Source organism: Danio aesculapii, chromosome 16 (assembly GCF_903798145.1).
Source record: "Danio aesculapii chromosome 16, fDanAes4.1, whole genome shotgun sequence".
Taxonomy (NCBI): domain Eukaryota; kingdom Metazoa; phylum Chordata; class Actinopteri; order Cypriniformes; family Danionidae; genus Danio; species Danio aesculapii.
In genome coordinates, this window is record NC_079450.1 from 48,066,614 (window position 1) to 48,086,437 (window position 19,824).

At 35.3% G+C, this 19,824-nt stretch overlaps 1 protein-coding gene across 2 annotated transcripts in view; it reads right to left on the reverse strand.

Annotated features, from left to right (window-relative positions):
- ano10a (anoctamin 10a) overlaps nucleotides 1-19,824 on the reverse strand; it is a 72,516-nt gene that overhangs the window by 17,527 nt on the left and 35,165 nt on the right. For both annotated transcript variants that reach the window (XM_056475387.1, XM_056475389.1), the window contains exon 13: nucleotides 341-457. In XM_056475387.1, the coding sequence (XP_056331362.1) occupies nucleotides 341-457 (117 nt within the window). The remainder of the gene's footprint in view (nucleotides 1-340; nucleotides 458-19,824) is intronic.

Consider the following 19,824-nt stretch of genomic DNA (forward strand, 5'->3'; position numbering starts at 1 on the left):
TGATAAAAATCTGCCTTAATAGCTAAACCTCATAGGCAAACACTACCTAAACAAACTCTGTATGTTAGCAGAGCATCTCAGCATGCACGGAGGTCTCTCAGGATCATTTAATGATCAGAAAGCATGTTACTGCTGCTCTCTGCATCTGAGCTGAGTGATAACGCTTGCTGCATCACACTGATGTTGTCGGCAGACATGTGTTGTTGACTCTGTAAAGGCCACTGAGGTATATACGCAAGTCACTGTTTGCACTGTAGTACTTCCTGACAGAGCCTGTCATACAGGCACATTTCCTGTTTGCATGGTACAGACAGGTGCACAACTACAAATGTGTACTTACCCTTTTCTTAAGAGCTTCTAGGGACTCAAAGTCCAGCTTGGATAGTTTGACTTGGATGTGTTTAGGAACATCTGGTATGACGAATGCCAGGATGAATTTGAAAGCCAAGAGCACGTGCTGCAATAAACAGAAAAAAATATATTTTATAATACAGCTTATGATATTTAGTCCCCCAATGTTGAGCAAAACTACACCAAATGATCTTTATGATGAGTTCAAGGGCTCCTTTTACAACTACCCTAAAGTCGGCATAATGTTGGTGCACTGAGACACTGTTTGTTGTGGCCGATGAAAAATGAAAAGTTACATTTTCTAGGTCGTAATTGCTGGATATAACACTATGCCAGAACATAATCCCCAACTAAGTAACTACCGGTCATGCTGTGCAATATTATTGCGCCTGCTGCAACCTTGGTACAGCAGCAAAGTTCCTTACTTATTTCGCCAGTATGAGAGTAAAGTTCCATATCAACCTAGAAAATGACAACTTTTCGTTTTCCATTTTTGAGTGAAATGCTAATGGTCTAATCCGATTCAATAATTTATGCTAAGCTAGGCTAAAAGCGCTCCCGCCAGACCCAGAGATCGGCTGAATGGACTCGTAAAACTCATCTGTTTACCTCTAGAGAGGTAGTAAAATGAGCCTGGATTTTTAAAAAAATGAAGTGTTCCTTTAATTTGCGAATGAAAATGTGCAATTTAATGTCTAGCAGGTTTCAGACAGCTTTATACAATGTAAACCTCTGTAGATAAACTTAGAAATGTGAAATGGAAAGGGAACATATTTCAGTCATATTAAGTGGCTGAATGATCTTTATGGCTCTCTATGTGTTCAAAGGCTGCATTAGTGAGATGTATGCTGCTGGCAGAATGTCAGCTGTCACCGCTAATAGAAAGTATTAAACAGATCACTGCATGCATTTGAAACTGAGTCACTATTCACAACTGTATGAGCCAAATAGACCTGAAAAAGCTTGGATTGATGGCTTATGTCAATGTTAAATTAAGAACTGACTTCTTTAAAGGAATATTTTACCGTAAAGTTATTATCTTTTCTGCATCTTTAAGTTGTTCCAAACTTATATGAGTTCCCAATGTAAAAGAGAACCAAAAAGAAAATTCTAAAAGTTTGGAACCACTCACGAGAGAATACATAGTTCAAATACTTCATTTTTAGGTGAAATATCCCTTTAATAATATCCTGTTAACCCCATACACTGAATGGTGTTCTTGCTGTGACAAAATTCTTTAAATTTCAACATAAAATGTTAATATTGAAGTGAACTGAAGTGTTGAGAACTGGGTTTCCTTCTACAAAATACTGGGCCATTTTGGTGTCATTCTTCCAAATTGTATATATTTGAAAAAACAAACAAACTGTCTTTTAACGTACACGAATGACAAGTACAACAGCTTAACCTTGGACCGTATTTCTGGAATTTGCCTATGGCTCTCATGTCTCTTTGGTGGCAAATGATATTTTATTTTGAGTCATTGTATATACAGACTACTAAGTACAATTATGTTTATAGATTTATTTGTTTCTGTGCAGAATTTTGTAAAAAAAAAATTTGCAAATTGATTTTGAGAATATAAAACATATATTTTATTTATCTTTTATACATTTGTATATTATTCATTAATATAACTAAAAATAATAATAAATATACATTTAGACAAATTTAAATTAAAAAAATGAGCTCTGAAATCTGCAAAGATTCTGAATTATTTTTTTTTTAACAAATCCACCAAACGATGAATCAGTCAATGAAAAAGACAGGGACTTAATTATAAATTATGTAATGAAAGGCTAAATATTTTGATATATTTATAATACAACAAATGCCAAACTGCTCTTGATGAGACATAAGCAGACATACAGTTGAAGTCAGAATTATTAGCCCCCCTGAATTATTAGTTTAACAGAGATTTTTTTTTTCGACACATTTCTAAAAATAATAGTTTTATTAACTCATCTCTAATAACTGATTTATTTTATCTTTGCCATGATGACAGTAAATAATATTTGACTAGATATTTTTCAAGACACATTTTTCTATACAGCTTAAAGTGACATTTAAAAGCTTAACTAGGTTATTAAGGTTAACTAGGCAGGTTAGGGTGATTAGGCAAGTTATTGTAAACCGATGGTTTGTTCTATAGACTATAGAAAAAAAATATAGCTTAAAGGGGCTAATAATTTTGACCTTAAAATGATTTCCTTACTCTGTTAAACATCATTTGGGAAATATTTAAAAAAGAAAAAAAAAAATTCAAAGAGGGGCTAATAAATCGCACTTCAACTGTATATTCCACATAATTCATTGACATAAATTACTAAAATTCCAAGAAACAACAGGTCACCAATGACTAATAAGTACAATCACAAATTGATTAGCATTACTGTGCTAGCCAACCACACTTCCTCCCCAATTTTATTCATATTAAACTAAATGTGTGCTCTCCAGCTAATAACAAGCATTTTAAATTCTTAAATTGACATTCTAGAATCCATGAAATACATATACTGTTTAGGGGTTACAACATGGTCAAAGAAATCATATTTCGTAGAATGCATATGCCAACCAAACAACCTTATCACACCCTGCGCTTGACAAAGGTACAGTAATAATTGAACAGTTGAGTAACCCAGATCCAGAAATGGCTCTCTAAGAGCTGAGGATACAGTCCAGGGCATCAGCTTCAGAACTACTGCTGGGTTGGAAAAGAAACCTCAGGATTAATGTACACAAATGCCTTTTAAAGGAAGAGTTATCCAAAAGATTTTACTCATCCTCCACTTTTATTTGTTTGAACAGTATGTTTAGTTAATCATTTTTATCAAATAAAAATACATTTTTAAAAAGTAAAAAAACTATATTTGGTTTATTTTTCTATATCGCACACCTATAATTTGAATTATTTCCACATTATTGTTTGATTTCTAAGAAAGACGCTTGAACCAAGAGATTGTTCACCCAAAATTAAAAATCCCTCCCAATATTACTCAAGTGATTCTAAGCTTTTATAAATTTCTTTCTGCTTTTAAACACCAAGAAAGATGTCTTGAAGTATGTTGGAACACAGCAGCCACTGAATTCCATAGCATTTTTGTTCTCACTATGGAAATCTATGGCTGCTGGTTTCCAAAATATCTTGCTTTGGGTGCAGCTGAAAAAAAAAATTCATAAAGGTTTAGAATCATTTGAGTGTGAGTAATATTGGGAGAGAATTTAGATTTTTTGGGTGAACAATCTCTTTAGAAAGAGTGTTTAGTTCAAGTGTCTTCCTCAGAAATCAAATAATAATATTGAAATAATTCCAAGTATAGGCTTAGGATGTAGAAAAATAAATCAAATATAAGTTTGACTTGATAACTATTAATAACTAAACCTACTTTAGTGATTACACTAGCTGGATTTAATGGTCAGATGCGCTAGTAGCACACTGAGGACACCTGCTGGTTACAAAGGGTTAATCCCAATTAAAAAATATAAATAAACATAAACAGATGGTAATTGTTCATCAGTGTGGACGCAAATAAATTTATTGTTTTATTTATATGGCCATGCTTTGTTTTAATGTGACAGAAAATGTTGTGCATGATGGGGAAAAAAGTTAGATGTTGTACACATCGCAGATATGAATTGGGTTGTTAAGTTGAACGATTGAATCTTGCGTACCAACACCCATTTGTTGTTTACGAATCCCTACGACAACCTACATCAAGTATATCATGCCAAAATCTGGAAAAATATTGTGTAATCTGAACAGGGCTTTAGTGATTACACTAGCTGGATTTACTGGTCAGACGCACTAGGAGCACACTGAGGACGCCCTACTGGTAGTGACAAATGAAAAGTATAAATAAACATACACCAATCGTAATTGTTCATCAGTGTGGACGCAAATATATTCATTGTTTTATTTATACGGTCATACTTTATTTTAATGTGACAGAACATGTTGTGGGTGATGGGGTGGGAAAAAGTTAAGACGTTGTGAAGCATCACTGACATCACATGGATTGTCGGGTTGAGCAAAGTTGTGCAATCTGATCAGGGCTTTAGTGATTACACTAGCTGGATTTACTGGTCAGATGCGTTATTAGCACACCGAGGAGACCTGCTGGTTACAAAGGAGTAATGCCAAATTAAAAGTATAAACATAAAAGGATCGTAATTGTTCGTCAGTGTGGAAATATTTGTATTGTTTTATTTACATGGTCATACATTATTTTTAATGTGACAGAACATGTTGTGGATGAGGCGACGCAGTGGAGCAGTAGGTAGTGCTGTCGCCTCACAGCAAGAAGGTTGCTCAATCGAGCCTCAGCTGGGTCAGTTGGCATTTCTGTGTGAAGTTTGCATGTTCTCCCCGCGTTTGCGTGGGTTTCCTCCGGGTGCTCCGGTGAATTGGGAAGGCTAAATTATCCGTAGTGTATGAGTGTGAGTGAGTGTGTATGGATGTTCGGCTGGAAGGGCATCCACTGCATAAAAAACATGTGCTGGATAAGTTGGCGGTTCATTCTGCTGTGGCGACCCCGGATTAATAAAGGGACTAAGCAGAAAAGAAAATGAATGAATGAATGTTGTGAATGGCGGGGAAAAAAAAAAACAAGTTAGACGGGTAGTTGAGTAGAATCTTGCGTACCAACACCCATTTGTTGTTTACAAACAGATGATAATTGTTCGTCAGTGTGGACGTAAATATATTGTTTTATTTACATGGTCATTCTTTATTGTAATGTACATTTCACGCTATTAACAAACTATTAACAGTTTCTCTTCAAATCTTGACCAATCAAATGCTCTCTAGTATTTGACATGTCCCGTGCTCTTCAAGAGGCTTCTCAACCACTCTCATTCACAGAGCTGGGGTTAAAAACCAACCGGCAGTTCCTTAAAAAGGGGAGGAGCTACCCTATATCCTACCCTCTCTCTATGTTTCAGTTGAGATCACGTCAAACATTAAATGAAAAAGAATAAAGGTTTAGATCACAAGGCTTTGGAACAGAACTACTGGGTTTATGCAAAATTAAACGCAAATCTCCACCAGCAGGCCTAAAGAAACACTAAAGAAAGAGCCAGTACTGCAGTGAGTGGTTTAAGAGCACCGACTTGAATGATTCATCAGTGATTTATCAAACAGTACATCAGTAAGAGACCAGCTCAGTCTCCTGCAGGGCTCTGTCTGAAACAAGCTGAGAGCATGTGCACGAGTGTGACTCAAAATGATGCTGCGTTTGAGCATGAACTGTGGAAAATGCCACCCTCTCTTCAGTCTGATTGCTGTTTGAGAGAGAGAGGGGAAGAGAGAGAGGTGTTTGGGATTCAAAGACTCTCACATTTGATATGAGTGAACAAAAGCTCAGATTATTTATGAAATCATTTTTTTCCCTTGAAGGTCTTTAACAGACAAATGTATCATGACTGCAGATGCCATTCAAAAGCAGGAGCACTGCAAACACAGACAGAGATGCGGCTGTTTAAATAAGCAAATAGAACCCTAATAATACAATTCTATTGCTAAATAGCTATAAGACAGAGCTAACGAATAAGATTACTAATAGAATAGAAAACAATACAATAGCAAGATCTCAATTATAGGATAAATAAAATAAATAAATAGGTAAAACAATTACAGAATAAGATCAAATGTATTTTTCTTTTGTTAAAAACAAATTGGTAACATAACAAGCATCAGAATGGTGATTAAAGGAGATTTAAGTGATGTGCAGCCGACAAATCTGCAGCTGTGTGATGCTATCCGGTAAATATGGACCAAAATCTCTGAGGAATATTTCCATTACCTTGTTGAATCTACGCCACGAAGGATTAAGCCAGTACTGAAGGCAAAAGGGGATCGAATCCGGTTCTAATAAGGTGTACCTAATAAAGTGGCTGGTGAGTGTCCAGTATAAAGTCTCATTAAGAGAAAGTCTCATTAAAATAGAATACCGAATACAACAGTAACTCACTGAGACTGAATAACACTGTAATAGAATAGAATAGAATCGAATAGAATAGAATAGGCTTAGAAGTCGCTCACGCTTACAGATAAAATTCATTAAAAAAAAAAATCTGTTTGGTTTGAAAGTGACTTCTGGTGAGTCGAGTTTCACTACACTACTAACAAAACAAAAAGTGCAATTTTTAACTATTTAATGATGCTAATGTAAAGACAGAACATTACACTGTAATGTATCGTGTTATAGTAGAAAACATTAATGTAACGGAGAGGGTGCAGGCCATGATTTGTTCAGCCTGTTGATGATCTCATGTGTGAGCGGTGAACTGCTGGGAAAAGCGTGTCGGAGAGGTGTCAGAGTGTTTCCAGCCCAGCCGTCATCCTCTTTAGGATGTGAGTGGAACGGAGAGAGAGAGAAAGAGCATGGCGGCCTGTCAGACATGGTTAGAGAGTCATACAACAGCACTAGGTTCAGTTCAACAGCCCTGTCTGTCTGTTAACATGAACACTGGCTCTGTGGTGTGGACACAAACACACGCACGTCTCACTGCGACCGATTGTTAATGTAACCACTGACATCGAGACAGCCACAGTCAAATCAGATTAGATGAAGGCAGTATTTGCCATAGAAAGCCGTACTGCAGTAAATGGCACAGTAAGGGCTCGTTCACACGGAACGCATCTTTGCTTCTAAAAATGCGAGATGCAGCGCTCAGAAATGGGTTTACAAAAAGTGCAGCATATCGCGAGGTCCATGTGACATGATATTATGAAAATGATGTAATAACGACAATAACGGACCCATTAGAAATAGAAAAACAATATAAGTGATAAGCACTTGAAGATACATCATATGACTCAAGATATCTGGACAAAGCCACAAGGAGCGCTTCCTTAACCATGATATAATCGTAAATAAAACAGTTGTCATGCCAACTTTCTACTATAACTAGAAGTTTGCAGCAGTTGTCCCACCTCCGAGCTCTTCTGATTGGTCTACTGCCTGATAAATTTGGTGAATTTTGAAGATCTTTTAACTTGAGATTGTTTCTAAAGGATGATTTACACTTCTTCGTCGAGTGATCACCATGATCCATGGTGCCTGCCTTGCATGTAGTCATGCATTTATACGTCTGCGTGCTGTTTGTGTTGCTCTGCAATAACACTTCTGAAACACTAGCTGGCAGTAGGTTTTTATGTTCCTCTGTGTCGAGTTTCTTCACGAGTGATATGTTTTTTTTTTAAATCTACCTTTTTATAAACTTTATTTATAAATTCATTGTATACAAATTTCCAATTTCTGCTGTTTTTCCCCCTTTTTGAACACTTTTGTAAACATTTAACCCAGGAAACCTCCCACCCATCCCACCCATACATACACATAGCCACTTTTCTTGTAAAACATATAACAGAAGACGGAGTAATACAAAAAAATAATAATAATAATAGTACAACTTAAATAAATATATAAATAATTTCACATAAATAGATAGATAAATAAATAAATAAAATAGATACATTAGTTAGTTACATCCACAATAATGTGTCACCTACTTCTTGGTTGTTATGGTTTTAGTTGTGCTGAGGTTGAACTAATGCGCCTAGTTTAGGGCATGTCAGTTACGAAGAAAAAAATGCTAGATTGAAAAATAATTCTGACCATAAAATGATTTCTTAAATAATCACTTCCAGAGGTGTTGAATCATCAAAATAATTTAGTAGTGGCCTCCAGTGAGTATAAAACTTGTGAGATGAGCCTCTGAGAGAAATCTTCTCCAATTTCAGACAACTTAACATGTCGTGTAACCAGACTTTGACTGAGGGTGGTTGGTGTGATTTCCACATTAAAATAATTCTTTTGCAAGCAACAAGGAACGTTTGTGACATGAAAGTCATCTGGGGGTCTTCTAAAAATAGCGATATGAGGGTTTGGGTTTAGATTCTGAAACTTACCTTAATGTACAAGTAGCTAAAACTCAATCATTCAGAGGCGGGAACCGGCGGACATGCAACAACTTTAATCATAAGGTAAACACAAAAAAAAAGTTTTCATCTGGAGCTCCTTCATGGGCCTCCTCTCTTGTAAACAATCGCTCCATCAGGCTTGTTGATCTCAGCAGCGTCCACACTCGTCACCGCTACCAAGCTGACCAATCACAGAGATTGTGCTACGCGTTGTTACGACGTGTAATTAAATTTTTTTGTGAGGTGCGCGTGAAAAGGGCTATGCCACCACGCAAAGGCTGTGACGAACCATATTCTTGACATTGACGCGTGCGCTTGAAATTACAAACGACGGGAGGGTAATGGTCAAACACATCCATTAAAAGTAGTGTGTTGGAAAGGAAAAAAAATTCTGTGTGAACGGCCCCTAATTAGGTTTTTATCACCATGTGTTGATGACATCAGTACTACATTTAGAATAAAAATCTTCTGACTTACAAAAAAATATATTAAATAAATATACATAAAAATAAACAATTAAATTATGCTTGCTTGAGGTGGTTTTGGACTTGTGCGAAAATGGTTAATGTAGCCCTTTCACATGAGGAAACGTAACTTATTTTTAATGTATTGTACGAAAAATGGCTAATTTGTACTAACTGAAATGATTTCATTCATATAAAAACGTGCAGTTTTTTAAAGGAGAGGCCAGGATACCAGGGTTAAGCCTCTACTCTTTTCAAAGGACATCCTGGGATTTTTAACGACCACAGGTGTCAGGACCTCAGTTTAACGTTTCATCCGAAAGACGGAGCTCACTGAGCTGTAAAGAGTCCTCTTCACTAAACTGGGGCGTTAGGTCCCACACAGACTGCAGGTTGAGCGCCCCCTGCTGGCCACAATAACACCACTTCCGACAGCACCCTAGCTTTCCCATGTTGTCTACCATCCAGGTACTGATCGGGCACAGCCCTGCTTAGCTTCTGTAGGTGACAACTATGTGACTCTATTACGCTCGCCTTACTGTTGGTTGCTAGGTTACCAATACTACAGTCAGCCACTCTAACAACTTGATAGAAGCGCATTTAATTCATATTTGGGATTTTTTCTTGCAAACTTTTTAAAAGATTCGCTTCACGTTAGGATGAAAATCCAGCTAATATTCACAATCAAAAATTCAAAGACATGAAAAATTAAAAATTGTTCGAAATCGCATACTTCCCTACTAAATAGTACCCTAAAAGCAATGTGTGAACAAAGTAGAATGTTCAAATTCATAGTATTTGAAAACAGTAGATGAGAAGAACCCGGATGACCTACTACGTACTGGATATTCTGAAGTGTGCATACAAAAGACACTACGCTATCCCCTGACGCCACATGAAAGAATTGATGAGTAGGGTTGAAGAGATGCAACTGACGTCATCAAGACAGATAGCGAATGTACTGTAGTACTTCAGAATTCCATTCATACTACAATCATACAGTATAGAACATACTTTCCTATTGCTTGTGTAGTAAATTCATGGAAAAATCATGGATTGGGGTTACATTCAGTAAGGGGGCGTGTGAGAGAGCTGCAGAGTGGATGGCAACATCAACAGCCTGAGGTATCAAGACATTTGTGCTGCCCATTACATTACAAACCACAGGAGAGGGCAAATTCTTCAGCAGGATAGCGCTCCCTCTCATACTCCGTCTCCACATCAAAGTTCCTGAAAGCAAAGAAGGTCAAGGTGCTCCAGGATGGGCCAGCCCAGTCACTAGATTTGAACATTATTGAGCATATCTGGGGTAAGAAGATAACCTGAAGAAGATAATCTGGGGCATTGAAGATGAATCCAAAGAATCTTGATGAACTCTGGGAGTCCTGCAGGAATGCTTTCTTTGCCATTTCAGATGACTTTATTAATAAGTTATTTGAGTCATTGCAGAGATGTATGGATGCAGTCCTTTAAGCTCATGGGAGTCATACACAATATTAATTATTTTTCCACTTCACCATGACTTTATATTCTATACTGTACATTATTTCTGTGAAGTAACAAGACTTTTGTCTAAATAAAATCAGAATCAGAAACTGACCTAATTAAATAATTAAAAATCAAGCCATGATCATATTTTATTTTGGTAAAATAAGCGTAATCTAGAGGCCTTTGCCTTTCATATAAGCCACTTCTGATACCAAATGATCAACTAGAAGTCAAGTTATTATTTGCTGCTCCTAAAACTTGGATTGACGACAATACTTTTTCAGGTAGTGTATATAAAGCATTTATAATAAACAAATATAATAATTTATTATTTTTTTAAATGTGGCAAATTTCAAATTATATAGTGTGTTAAAGTGAAAAGATTTTATATACTGTAGCATTTGAACACTAGCATTTGCACTGCATTATGTGTGCTTTAGTGTTGCACTATACTGGAATTCCGTACCAATCAATACTGAAAAAACGTCCATTTCCCGCTGACATTTCAGCTCTGTTGAGCACGTTCTTAAACAGCGCTGATTTGCAGTTGTGTTCACATGCTCAACAGAAATAACTGTGATTGGCCATGAAGCTCATCGGTTCACGAACTCACCGCTGTTTACTGGGTGTAACTACAGATACAGGGACACTGGAGCGTTTTAAAGCTGCGATTCATCAGCGGATCGCTCGTGTGTCAGCTTATAGACAAATTAGCTGATCGACGTGACTTTGAAACAGCTCCAGTGACCCTGTATCTGTGTTCACTCAGTAAACAGCGGTGAGTTTGGTGAACTGATGACCTGCACAGCTAATCACAGTCATTTCCGTTGAGCACGTAAACACAACGGCAAATCAGCGCTGTTTAAGAACGCTCAAATGTCACGTTTTTAAAACTTTAGTATCGATTGGTACCGAATTACAGTATCATGACAACCCTAGTGTGCTTTATGAATAAGAACATAGGGGTATTTACACCCAAAATCTGCAATCTGTAGTGATACTATACTGTTTTTATGTGATAAAATATCAGAAAAAAATATTGTTTTGCTTTACTACGCATGTGAATGTCTGCAGACAAATCTCTCTCTCTCTCTCTCTTTCTGAGGTCACAGTCAAGCCTCTCTACCATCAAGCTTTCAGCTCTTCCTGATCTTCAGCCGTCTCCTGTCACCGTGGCTACACTGTTGCCTAGTTACTGCTCTCTGAGGCATGTCATCGTGTAATTACCTGAGTATCGAATGGCCCAAAAATAGGCAGCAGTCATGGCTCTGAGAAATACCAGCAATGACACACACACACACACCTCTGATTCATTCCACCCTGAGCCAGTGACAATGCACACAAAAGCAAAGTAAAGAAGAGATAGCAGAGCGAGGGAACATTTGCATTACCCATCATCCACTGATGACCTTTAAGGGCACAGAGATTACTTCTGCATTAATCTTTTTTTGTTTTGTTTTGATGATTTTCTCTCTTACGAAGAAAAAAATTAATGTTTTCCAAATATCTTATCAGCGTTATATGCTTTACAATTTCTCGTATCTGAAGTTGAATGAACACACATTTCGTTTTATACGTGTCTAACTGATCTTAACTGGGGAAAACTATTTTACAAGCAAGCAGATCTACATGAATTTGCAGAATGTGTCACACACCAATACCACATTGGAAACTATTTTGCTGTTGTTTTAACCCTCTATGGCATGAATTTTTGTTTTAGGAGCAAAAAAACTTTCATCCTGATTGTTGGGTGCTTGAAGGTCCCTGATAATAAATCAATCATAAAATGTGTCTGAAATAGACCACGCCATTGAAAAACTAAAAGCTGGTCTAAAGTCCAGTGCAGAGCACGTTATTATGCACCTATGAGGGTCCAGACCCTTACACATTGCATAATACACACAGGATCTACAGCAATACACAAATATCTTTACATATGAAAATGAATTAAAGGATTAAAATTATACAAAAAAGATTATTTTCTACATAAATATAAAAACCACTGCCTCCATGCCTCATCTCGGTGGGCTTTTTTCAGTTTATTCATGACAGTTTGCATTAGTATAATGCTATTATTATTAGCAGTATTATTTATTATATGCATATTTATATTTATTTAATAAAACAAGTTTAGATTTGTCCACCTGTAGGGTTTGGAGATGTATGCATCACCATATGGGGCATAAGAACAGGATGTGTGTTTGGATATAACTCAGTTTTTTGACCACACTTCGTTATTATTGTTCATTTACTCATTTGCTGAAAATTAGAACTGAATTTAGAAATAGTTTTGAAACAAGTCTTTGCTCTTAACAAACAAAATTAAATATGTAGGCTAATGGATGTCTTTAGTGAAAACACCGTTTCCTTATCCACGAAAGTAAAGGAGTAATGTAAAGAGTAAAAGTAAAGTAAAGAGAAAGTAAAGAAGCTGAATGGAGGAGGCTCGTTCTTTATCCTTGCGCTGCAGATGCTCTGTTTAACTGTTTTCTTGCCAGTGAAGGATTCGATTTTTCCAATTACAAAATCCATTATGCAAATAGCAAATGCACCATGGTGTGACAAAACTGACTCTTCAAGGGAATGTGAGATGAGAATCTGATTAGTTTAATGGATGTTATGCTCGAAACACACCCATAACTCATTAAGAGAATAAGCACAACCCTGTTAGACCATGCGCAGGGCGCAAAGCTTATTTTTAACAAAAGTGGATTCAGACATTCCCTTAATACTTTTGCGCCATGCGCTTTAGACTTTGCACCTAGATCATTAAAACAGAGCCGATCAAGTTAAAAAAAAGGAAAAAATAAGTAAATAAATAATCAAGTACTGTATAAATCCTACAATATTTCAATTTATTAAAGTGACCATTGATGATTGGACAAAGCTATTTCTGTAACATTTTGTCCTACTAGAAAACCTATGAACGAAACATCAACCACACTGAAAATGATTCAAAGATGATTCCTTTGATTTTTTTATTTGTTTACGTTACGTAATAGTAAACAATTCATTTAGGCTGATTTTAAACAAACAAACTAAGGTGAACATTTGTTGAGTGAATGTGTTCACATACACTATCAATTGCAGTAATATCAAAGACTTTTGATGTACAAAGATTTTGATCCTTGTATTCTTGTGTAAAAAGACCTAAGATTCTAAGTACCGAGATTCTAAGACCACAAAAACAGAGAATGATTGAAAGAACCGAAATGGTTCTTGATATCGAGAATGCATTAAATGTAGACTTGAGTGCAGTACTCACTCTCGAGGTCCCAGAAATCATTGCAGCTAAATAAAGGAGGTGAGAAGCTGTGAAGTCTGGAAGGGATACAGCTGTGGATATGCACATCAATACAGCGTAATTCTCATGACACTGTACAACAATAATGACTATTTTTATGTTACTGTAAGAGTTAGGTTTAGTGGTAGGCAATAACAAAATCCAATTTAATGGGCAGTTTGATTAATAATATGAATAATACCTGTTTTTACATTACTATGGGTGTTGGGCTAGGGGTAGGCATTAATAAAATGCAATATAATGGGCAATATAATTAATAATATGAATAATACTCTGTATAATTACTGTATTTACATTACTGTGAAAGACTGGGTTGGGGAAGATGTTAATAAAATGCAATTTAATGGGCAATTTAATTAATAATATGAATAATACTCTATATAATTACAGTATTTGCATGACTGTGGGGGTTGGGTAGGTGTACGCATTAATAAAACGCAATATAATGAGTAATTTCATTAATAATATAAATAATACTTAATATAATTACTGTATTTACATTAATGTGAGGGTTGGGGTTAGGGTTGGGGTAGGTGTTGATAAAATGCAATATAATGAGTAATTTCATTAATATTATGAATAATACTCAGTAAAATTACTGTGTTTACATTACTGTGACGGTTGGAGTTTGGATAAGTGTTGAAAAATGCAATATAATGGGTAATTTCATTAATACTATGAATAATACTCAATTTAATTACTGTATTTACATTACCGTTAAGGTTGGGGTTTGGATAGGTCTTAAAAATGCAATATAATGGGTAATTCCATTAATAATATGAATAATACTCGATATAATTACTGTATTGACATCACTGTGAGGGTTGGGGTAGATGTTAATAAAATTAATTATTGGGTAATTTAATAAATAAAATAAATAATTCTCGTTAACTTCCGGCCACAGCTGTATTCCTTCTAGAAAAAAAACGTGGAAAGTTCAACATTTAATATACCTTTGTATTATTTAAGTTTAGAGATATAACTTATAGACTCTTTGTCTACCAGATAACTCAGAATACAACAAATTGATTCTTAGGGTCACTAACAATCCCAAGATTCACAAATGGTGACAGGATTTTAGAATTTAATTAATTTAATTATTTATTTTTTTATAAAATATCAGTTTAGACTTTTTAAAATGTATGTATTGAGTGTCAGCTTACTCTGATATCTAACGATTTAAATGTTAAAAATAAAACCTTTGAAGGGGTTTAAATGTTGAAATCTTCCAAAGATGTTTTTTTTACGTTCATAAATAGACCAAGGTGAGCATATTTAGACAAGCTGTGAGTGCTGTTTTCATTTCAGACAGTTTAATAACACTTTGAAAGCCTAACATCCCTTTAAAGGCTGTGTCCAACTTCTGAATTGGGACACAGCTATAGGCCCTGCCCCAAATTGCACACTTTTTGTGCACTAGCATCCTTCTAGACTTATAATGTGAACACTTTCCTGTAGGTGCCCCATTCATATTTCAGCTTTCAGAAGAGTGATTGCAAGCACCCACTTTGCAGCCAGTATAGTGCCCTCAATGCACTTATCTGCCAAGGCGAACTCTGCAGAAGACTTCTACTTTTTGGTTAACGGAATAGTTCACCCACAAATGACCTCATCATTTACTTTCATGTGTTTGTAAATCTTTATGAGTTTCTTTCCTCTGTTGAACACAAAAGAAGATAGTTTGAAGATTGGTCATCGACTTCCATGATATGAAAAACAATTACTGTGGAAGTCAATGGCTGGGACCCTGAAAAGTTTTGGATGCCATTTGGGACAGGACCAGGAAAAAACCCCAAAACAAAAGTGTGTCCTGAAAAGAAAACTTTTTTTTTAAATAGACAAAACTTAGATTTGGATGCCCAATATAGCTGTCTGAAATTTTTGTAAAGATAGCTGCCAAGTGAACAGACTTTATTTGTTGTGTATATATTAAAAACTGAGCATTTTAATTTGTTTTATTCATACATTCATTCATTACATTATCAACTTAACTTATCCTACTGAATATACTGTATAGCTTTAGGGCGATTTTCAAATACAACTGATGGTTTTGTATGCTTTACAAGCAGCCATAGTCAACTCACCTCCAATTCCTTACAACTCCAATCTAAAATAAACATTAATAAAGTTAGAAAAGTTTTAAGTGAATTACAAGAGTGTGAGTCAGCTGTGTTTACATTCATCTCCTGAGATAATAACCAACTTAAATTGAATGCACAATCCTTCCTCGTCCTCATGAGCATTTGGGTATACAGTTAAAAACTAGCATAGAGCACCATCTGCTGTTAAAAAATAGCCTAGAGCGAAGTCTGCAGTTAAAAACTAGTCCAAAGCACTGTCTGCTGTTAAAAGTAGCCTAGAGTGCCATCTGCAGTTAAAAACTAGTCTAGAGTGCCACCTATTGTTTAAAAACTTCAAGCAACATCTGCTGATAAAAAACCAACCTAGAGTACATATGCACTTAAAAACTAGCAGAGCGTCATCTGCTGTTCAAAACTAGTCTAGAGTGCCACCTATTGTTTAAAAACTAACTTTGAGCAACATCTGCTGATTAGAGTCTAGAAAAGTAGTCTAGAGCACAATTTGCTGTTAAAAAACTTGCCTAGAGTGCGGTCTACAGTTAAAAACTAACCTAAAGCACCATTTAAGAGCACCATTTAATGTTAAAAACTAGCCTAGAGCACTATCTGCTCTTAAAAACTAGTCTAGCGCACAATTTGCTGTTAAAAACTAGCCTAGAGTGCAGTCTACAGTCAAAAACTAACCTAGAGCGCCATTTAAGAGCACCATTTAATGTTAAAAACTAGCCTAGAGCACCATCTGCTGTTAAAAACTAGTCTAGAGCACAATTTGCTGTTAAAAAAAAACTAGCCTAGAGTGCTGTCTGCAGTTAAAAACTAACCTAGAGCACCATTTAATGTTAAAAACTAGCCTAGAGCACCATATAATGTTAAAAACTAGCCTAGAGACCTATTTAATGTTAAAAACTAGTTTAGAGCGCCATCTGCTGTTAAAAACTAGCCTAGAGCACCATCTGCTGTTAAAAACTAGTCTAGAGCACAATTTGCTGTTAAAAAACTAGCCTAGAGCACCATCTGCTGTTTAAAACTAGCCTAGAACAGCATCTAATGTTAAAAACTAGCTTAGAGGACCATCTGCTGTTAAAAACTAGCATAGAGCACCACCTGCGGTTAAAAACTAGTCTAGAGCTTAATTTGCTGTTAAAAAACTAGCCTAGAGCACCATCTGCTGTTAAAAACTAGCCTATAGCACCATCTGCTATTAACAACTAGCCTAGAGCATCATCTGCTGTTAAAATCTAGCCTAGAGCACCATCTGCTGTTAAAAACTAGCATAGAGCACCACCTGTTAAAAGGCTCACCCATGATGCACCGCAAGACAATTCATAATTGGGAGTGAATCGACGCAACTCACGCAGGTAGGTCACGTGATCATGACAAAATGGTGGATGTAGTACGTCCGAGTTCCATTCATACTGCTCACATTCATACTATATAAAACGTACTTTTCTAATGGTCAAGTAGTAGATTTAACTTCAAATGCAGTTCCTACTTAGTAGTAGGCGATTTCGGACACAGCCCTAGACTATAGCACCATCTACAGTAAAAAAAAAAAAAACTAGCCTAGAGTGCCATCTGCTGTTAAAAACTAAGCTCAGAATCGATTAAATAGAGATTTCTCAAACTATTTTGTGTAACAGCTCTAATCCAATTTTATGTTAAGACATAATACCTAAAACTGTGTGGTGAGAGATGAACAATTGCTTATCAAATTGAACAGGCTTGCAAATCTTGATTGGTACATGATAAGACATGATAAATTAAAAACCTACAGAAAATGACACAGAAATGGCCCGTATTACATGACCTGGGATCCTGAATGTGACAAATTGGAGTGAACTTGGCCTGAGAGAGAACAAATTACAAAACATCATTCAATATGCCAATACAATGCTGTAATATCATAACTGATTTAATTGTTTTTCCTGTCCTCCTCTGTTATATCACATTGTCATGTCAGATTTTACTACATCTGAAAACAATCCATACATCAGCCAGCACTCTGAGAATCAGACCACCCACACCCCCCACACGAATCCCTCTGTTCACTCCACTTAATGAACCAACAGAGTCAATAATAGATATACAAAGACAGCCTAGATAAGCATTCTGCATAACAGACAGAGAATGGGATTTACTTTCTACTCTGTGAGCGAGCTGTTTATAACAGAAATAACAATGCGCACATATATACAGTGCTCAGCATAATTGAGTACACCCCATTTAGAAAATCAATATTTTTATCCATTTCTCAGAGAATATAGGCAATGTATTTTGGCGCATTTAAACAAAACAGATTTAATAAACAGATATATTTATTCAAATAAAATTCTGTCACGAAACATTTTTAGAAATTTAAAGATAATACAGTTAATTTCAAGCAAAATATTTTTTAAAAAACTATTACAACCTTCAAAATATCAACAAAATTTTTCTATTTTTTTACTTCTCTTGATTTTTCCTCTTTTTTAAAATTTGTATTTAATATTTTTTTATGACATAAATTTGGGTGTGCTAGTTTTTGGACCGTTATTATAATTTATTTTGTCAGATAAGCTCCAGATCTTCAGTACTGACTAATCTAATGTATATGTACAAATATAATATTGTATAGCTTCCTATTAAAAATATGAATTTAAAAGAGAGATTTGTGAGGGGTGTACTACTAAAGATTGTGTCTGAAATATATGAACATCCAGTTAAGAAAAAAAAAAAGAGTGAATATAATCATAAGAGTTAATATATGAATACTAAGATTATATACCTACAAAGGCAAATTGTGTCTTTTCATTCATTCATTCATTTTCCTTCGGCTTATAGTCTCTACATGTATTTCAGAGGTCGCTACAGTGTAATGAACCACCAACTATTCTGGCATATGTTTTATGCAACGGATGCCCTTCTAGCCACAACCTAGAAGTTCTGGGAAACATCCATACACACTCACTGACAGACACACTCATACACTTTGGCCAATTTAGTTTATTCAGTTCACCTATAGTGCATTTAGCCTTTGGACTGTGGGAGAAACTGGAGCACCCGGAGAAAAGCCAAGCGAACACGGGGAGAGCATGCAAACTCCACACAGAAATGCCAACTGAACCAGCCAGGACTCGAACCAGTGACCTTTTAGCTGTGAGATGACAGTGCTAACCCCTGAGCCACAATGCCTGCTGAATGTGTCTATATGATATATATATATATATATATATATATATATATATATATATATATATATATATATATATATATATATATATATATATATATATATATATAAATATATATAAGGCATTCAGACTGATTCAGCAAATTAGCAATTTATTAAACTGACAACTGACTGGAATTAACAATTTGTCATTTTTACTGATTTAAATTAACACAAAAAAATTCATAATTGGACCACATTAAAAAAAAATTTTTTTTTTAATTAGTTTTTATGTTTGCAATTTCTGTATAATAATAATTATTATTATCAAATTCATTTATTCAAGTGACTAAAATTAATTCAGATCTTTTTAAATTATTTCCCAAGTGCTATTTAAGGTATAGAAGACTTTTTTCCAACACATTTGTAAACAAAATAGTTTTAATAACTATCATAATTATGACAGTACCTAATATTTTTGTAGCTATTGTGCAAGATACTGTTATTCATCTTAAAGTATAATCCTTAAAGTGCAATCCTTAATAAGGATATTAAGTTAACTAGACAAGTTAGGTTGATTAGGCAAGTTATTGAATAACAGTGGTTTGTTCTATAGCCATTTAAAAAAATTTATATATATTTCTTAAGGTCCATACTATAGGAAATACAGTGGAAAAATTCCCTACTCTTTTAATCGTCGTTTTGGGAATATAAAAAAAAATCCCAGGAGGGCAAATAATTGGACTTGATTTGCCTAATTACTCCCTAACCTGCCTAGTTACCCTAATTAACCTAGTTAAGCATTTAAATGCCACTTTAAGATGAATATTAATATCTTGAAAACTATCTAATAAAATATTATGTACTATGTACTTGCCACTTGTACTATGTACTTGCCATTATCATGGCAAAGATAAAATAAGTCAGTTATTAGAAATGAGTTATTATAAAACTATGTTTAGAAATGTGTTGAAAAAAAACTTTCCTTTAAACAAAAAATGGCTGAAAAATATAGAGGGGGAATAATAATTCAGGAGGGCTATTAATTCTGACTTCAACTGTAA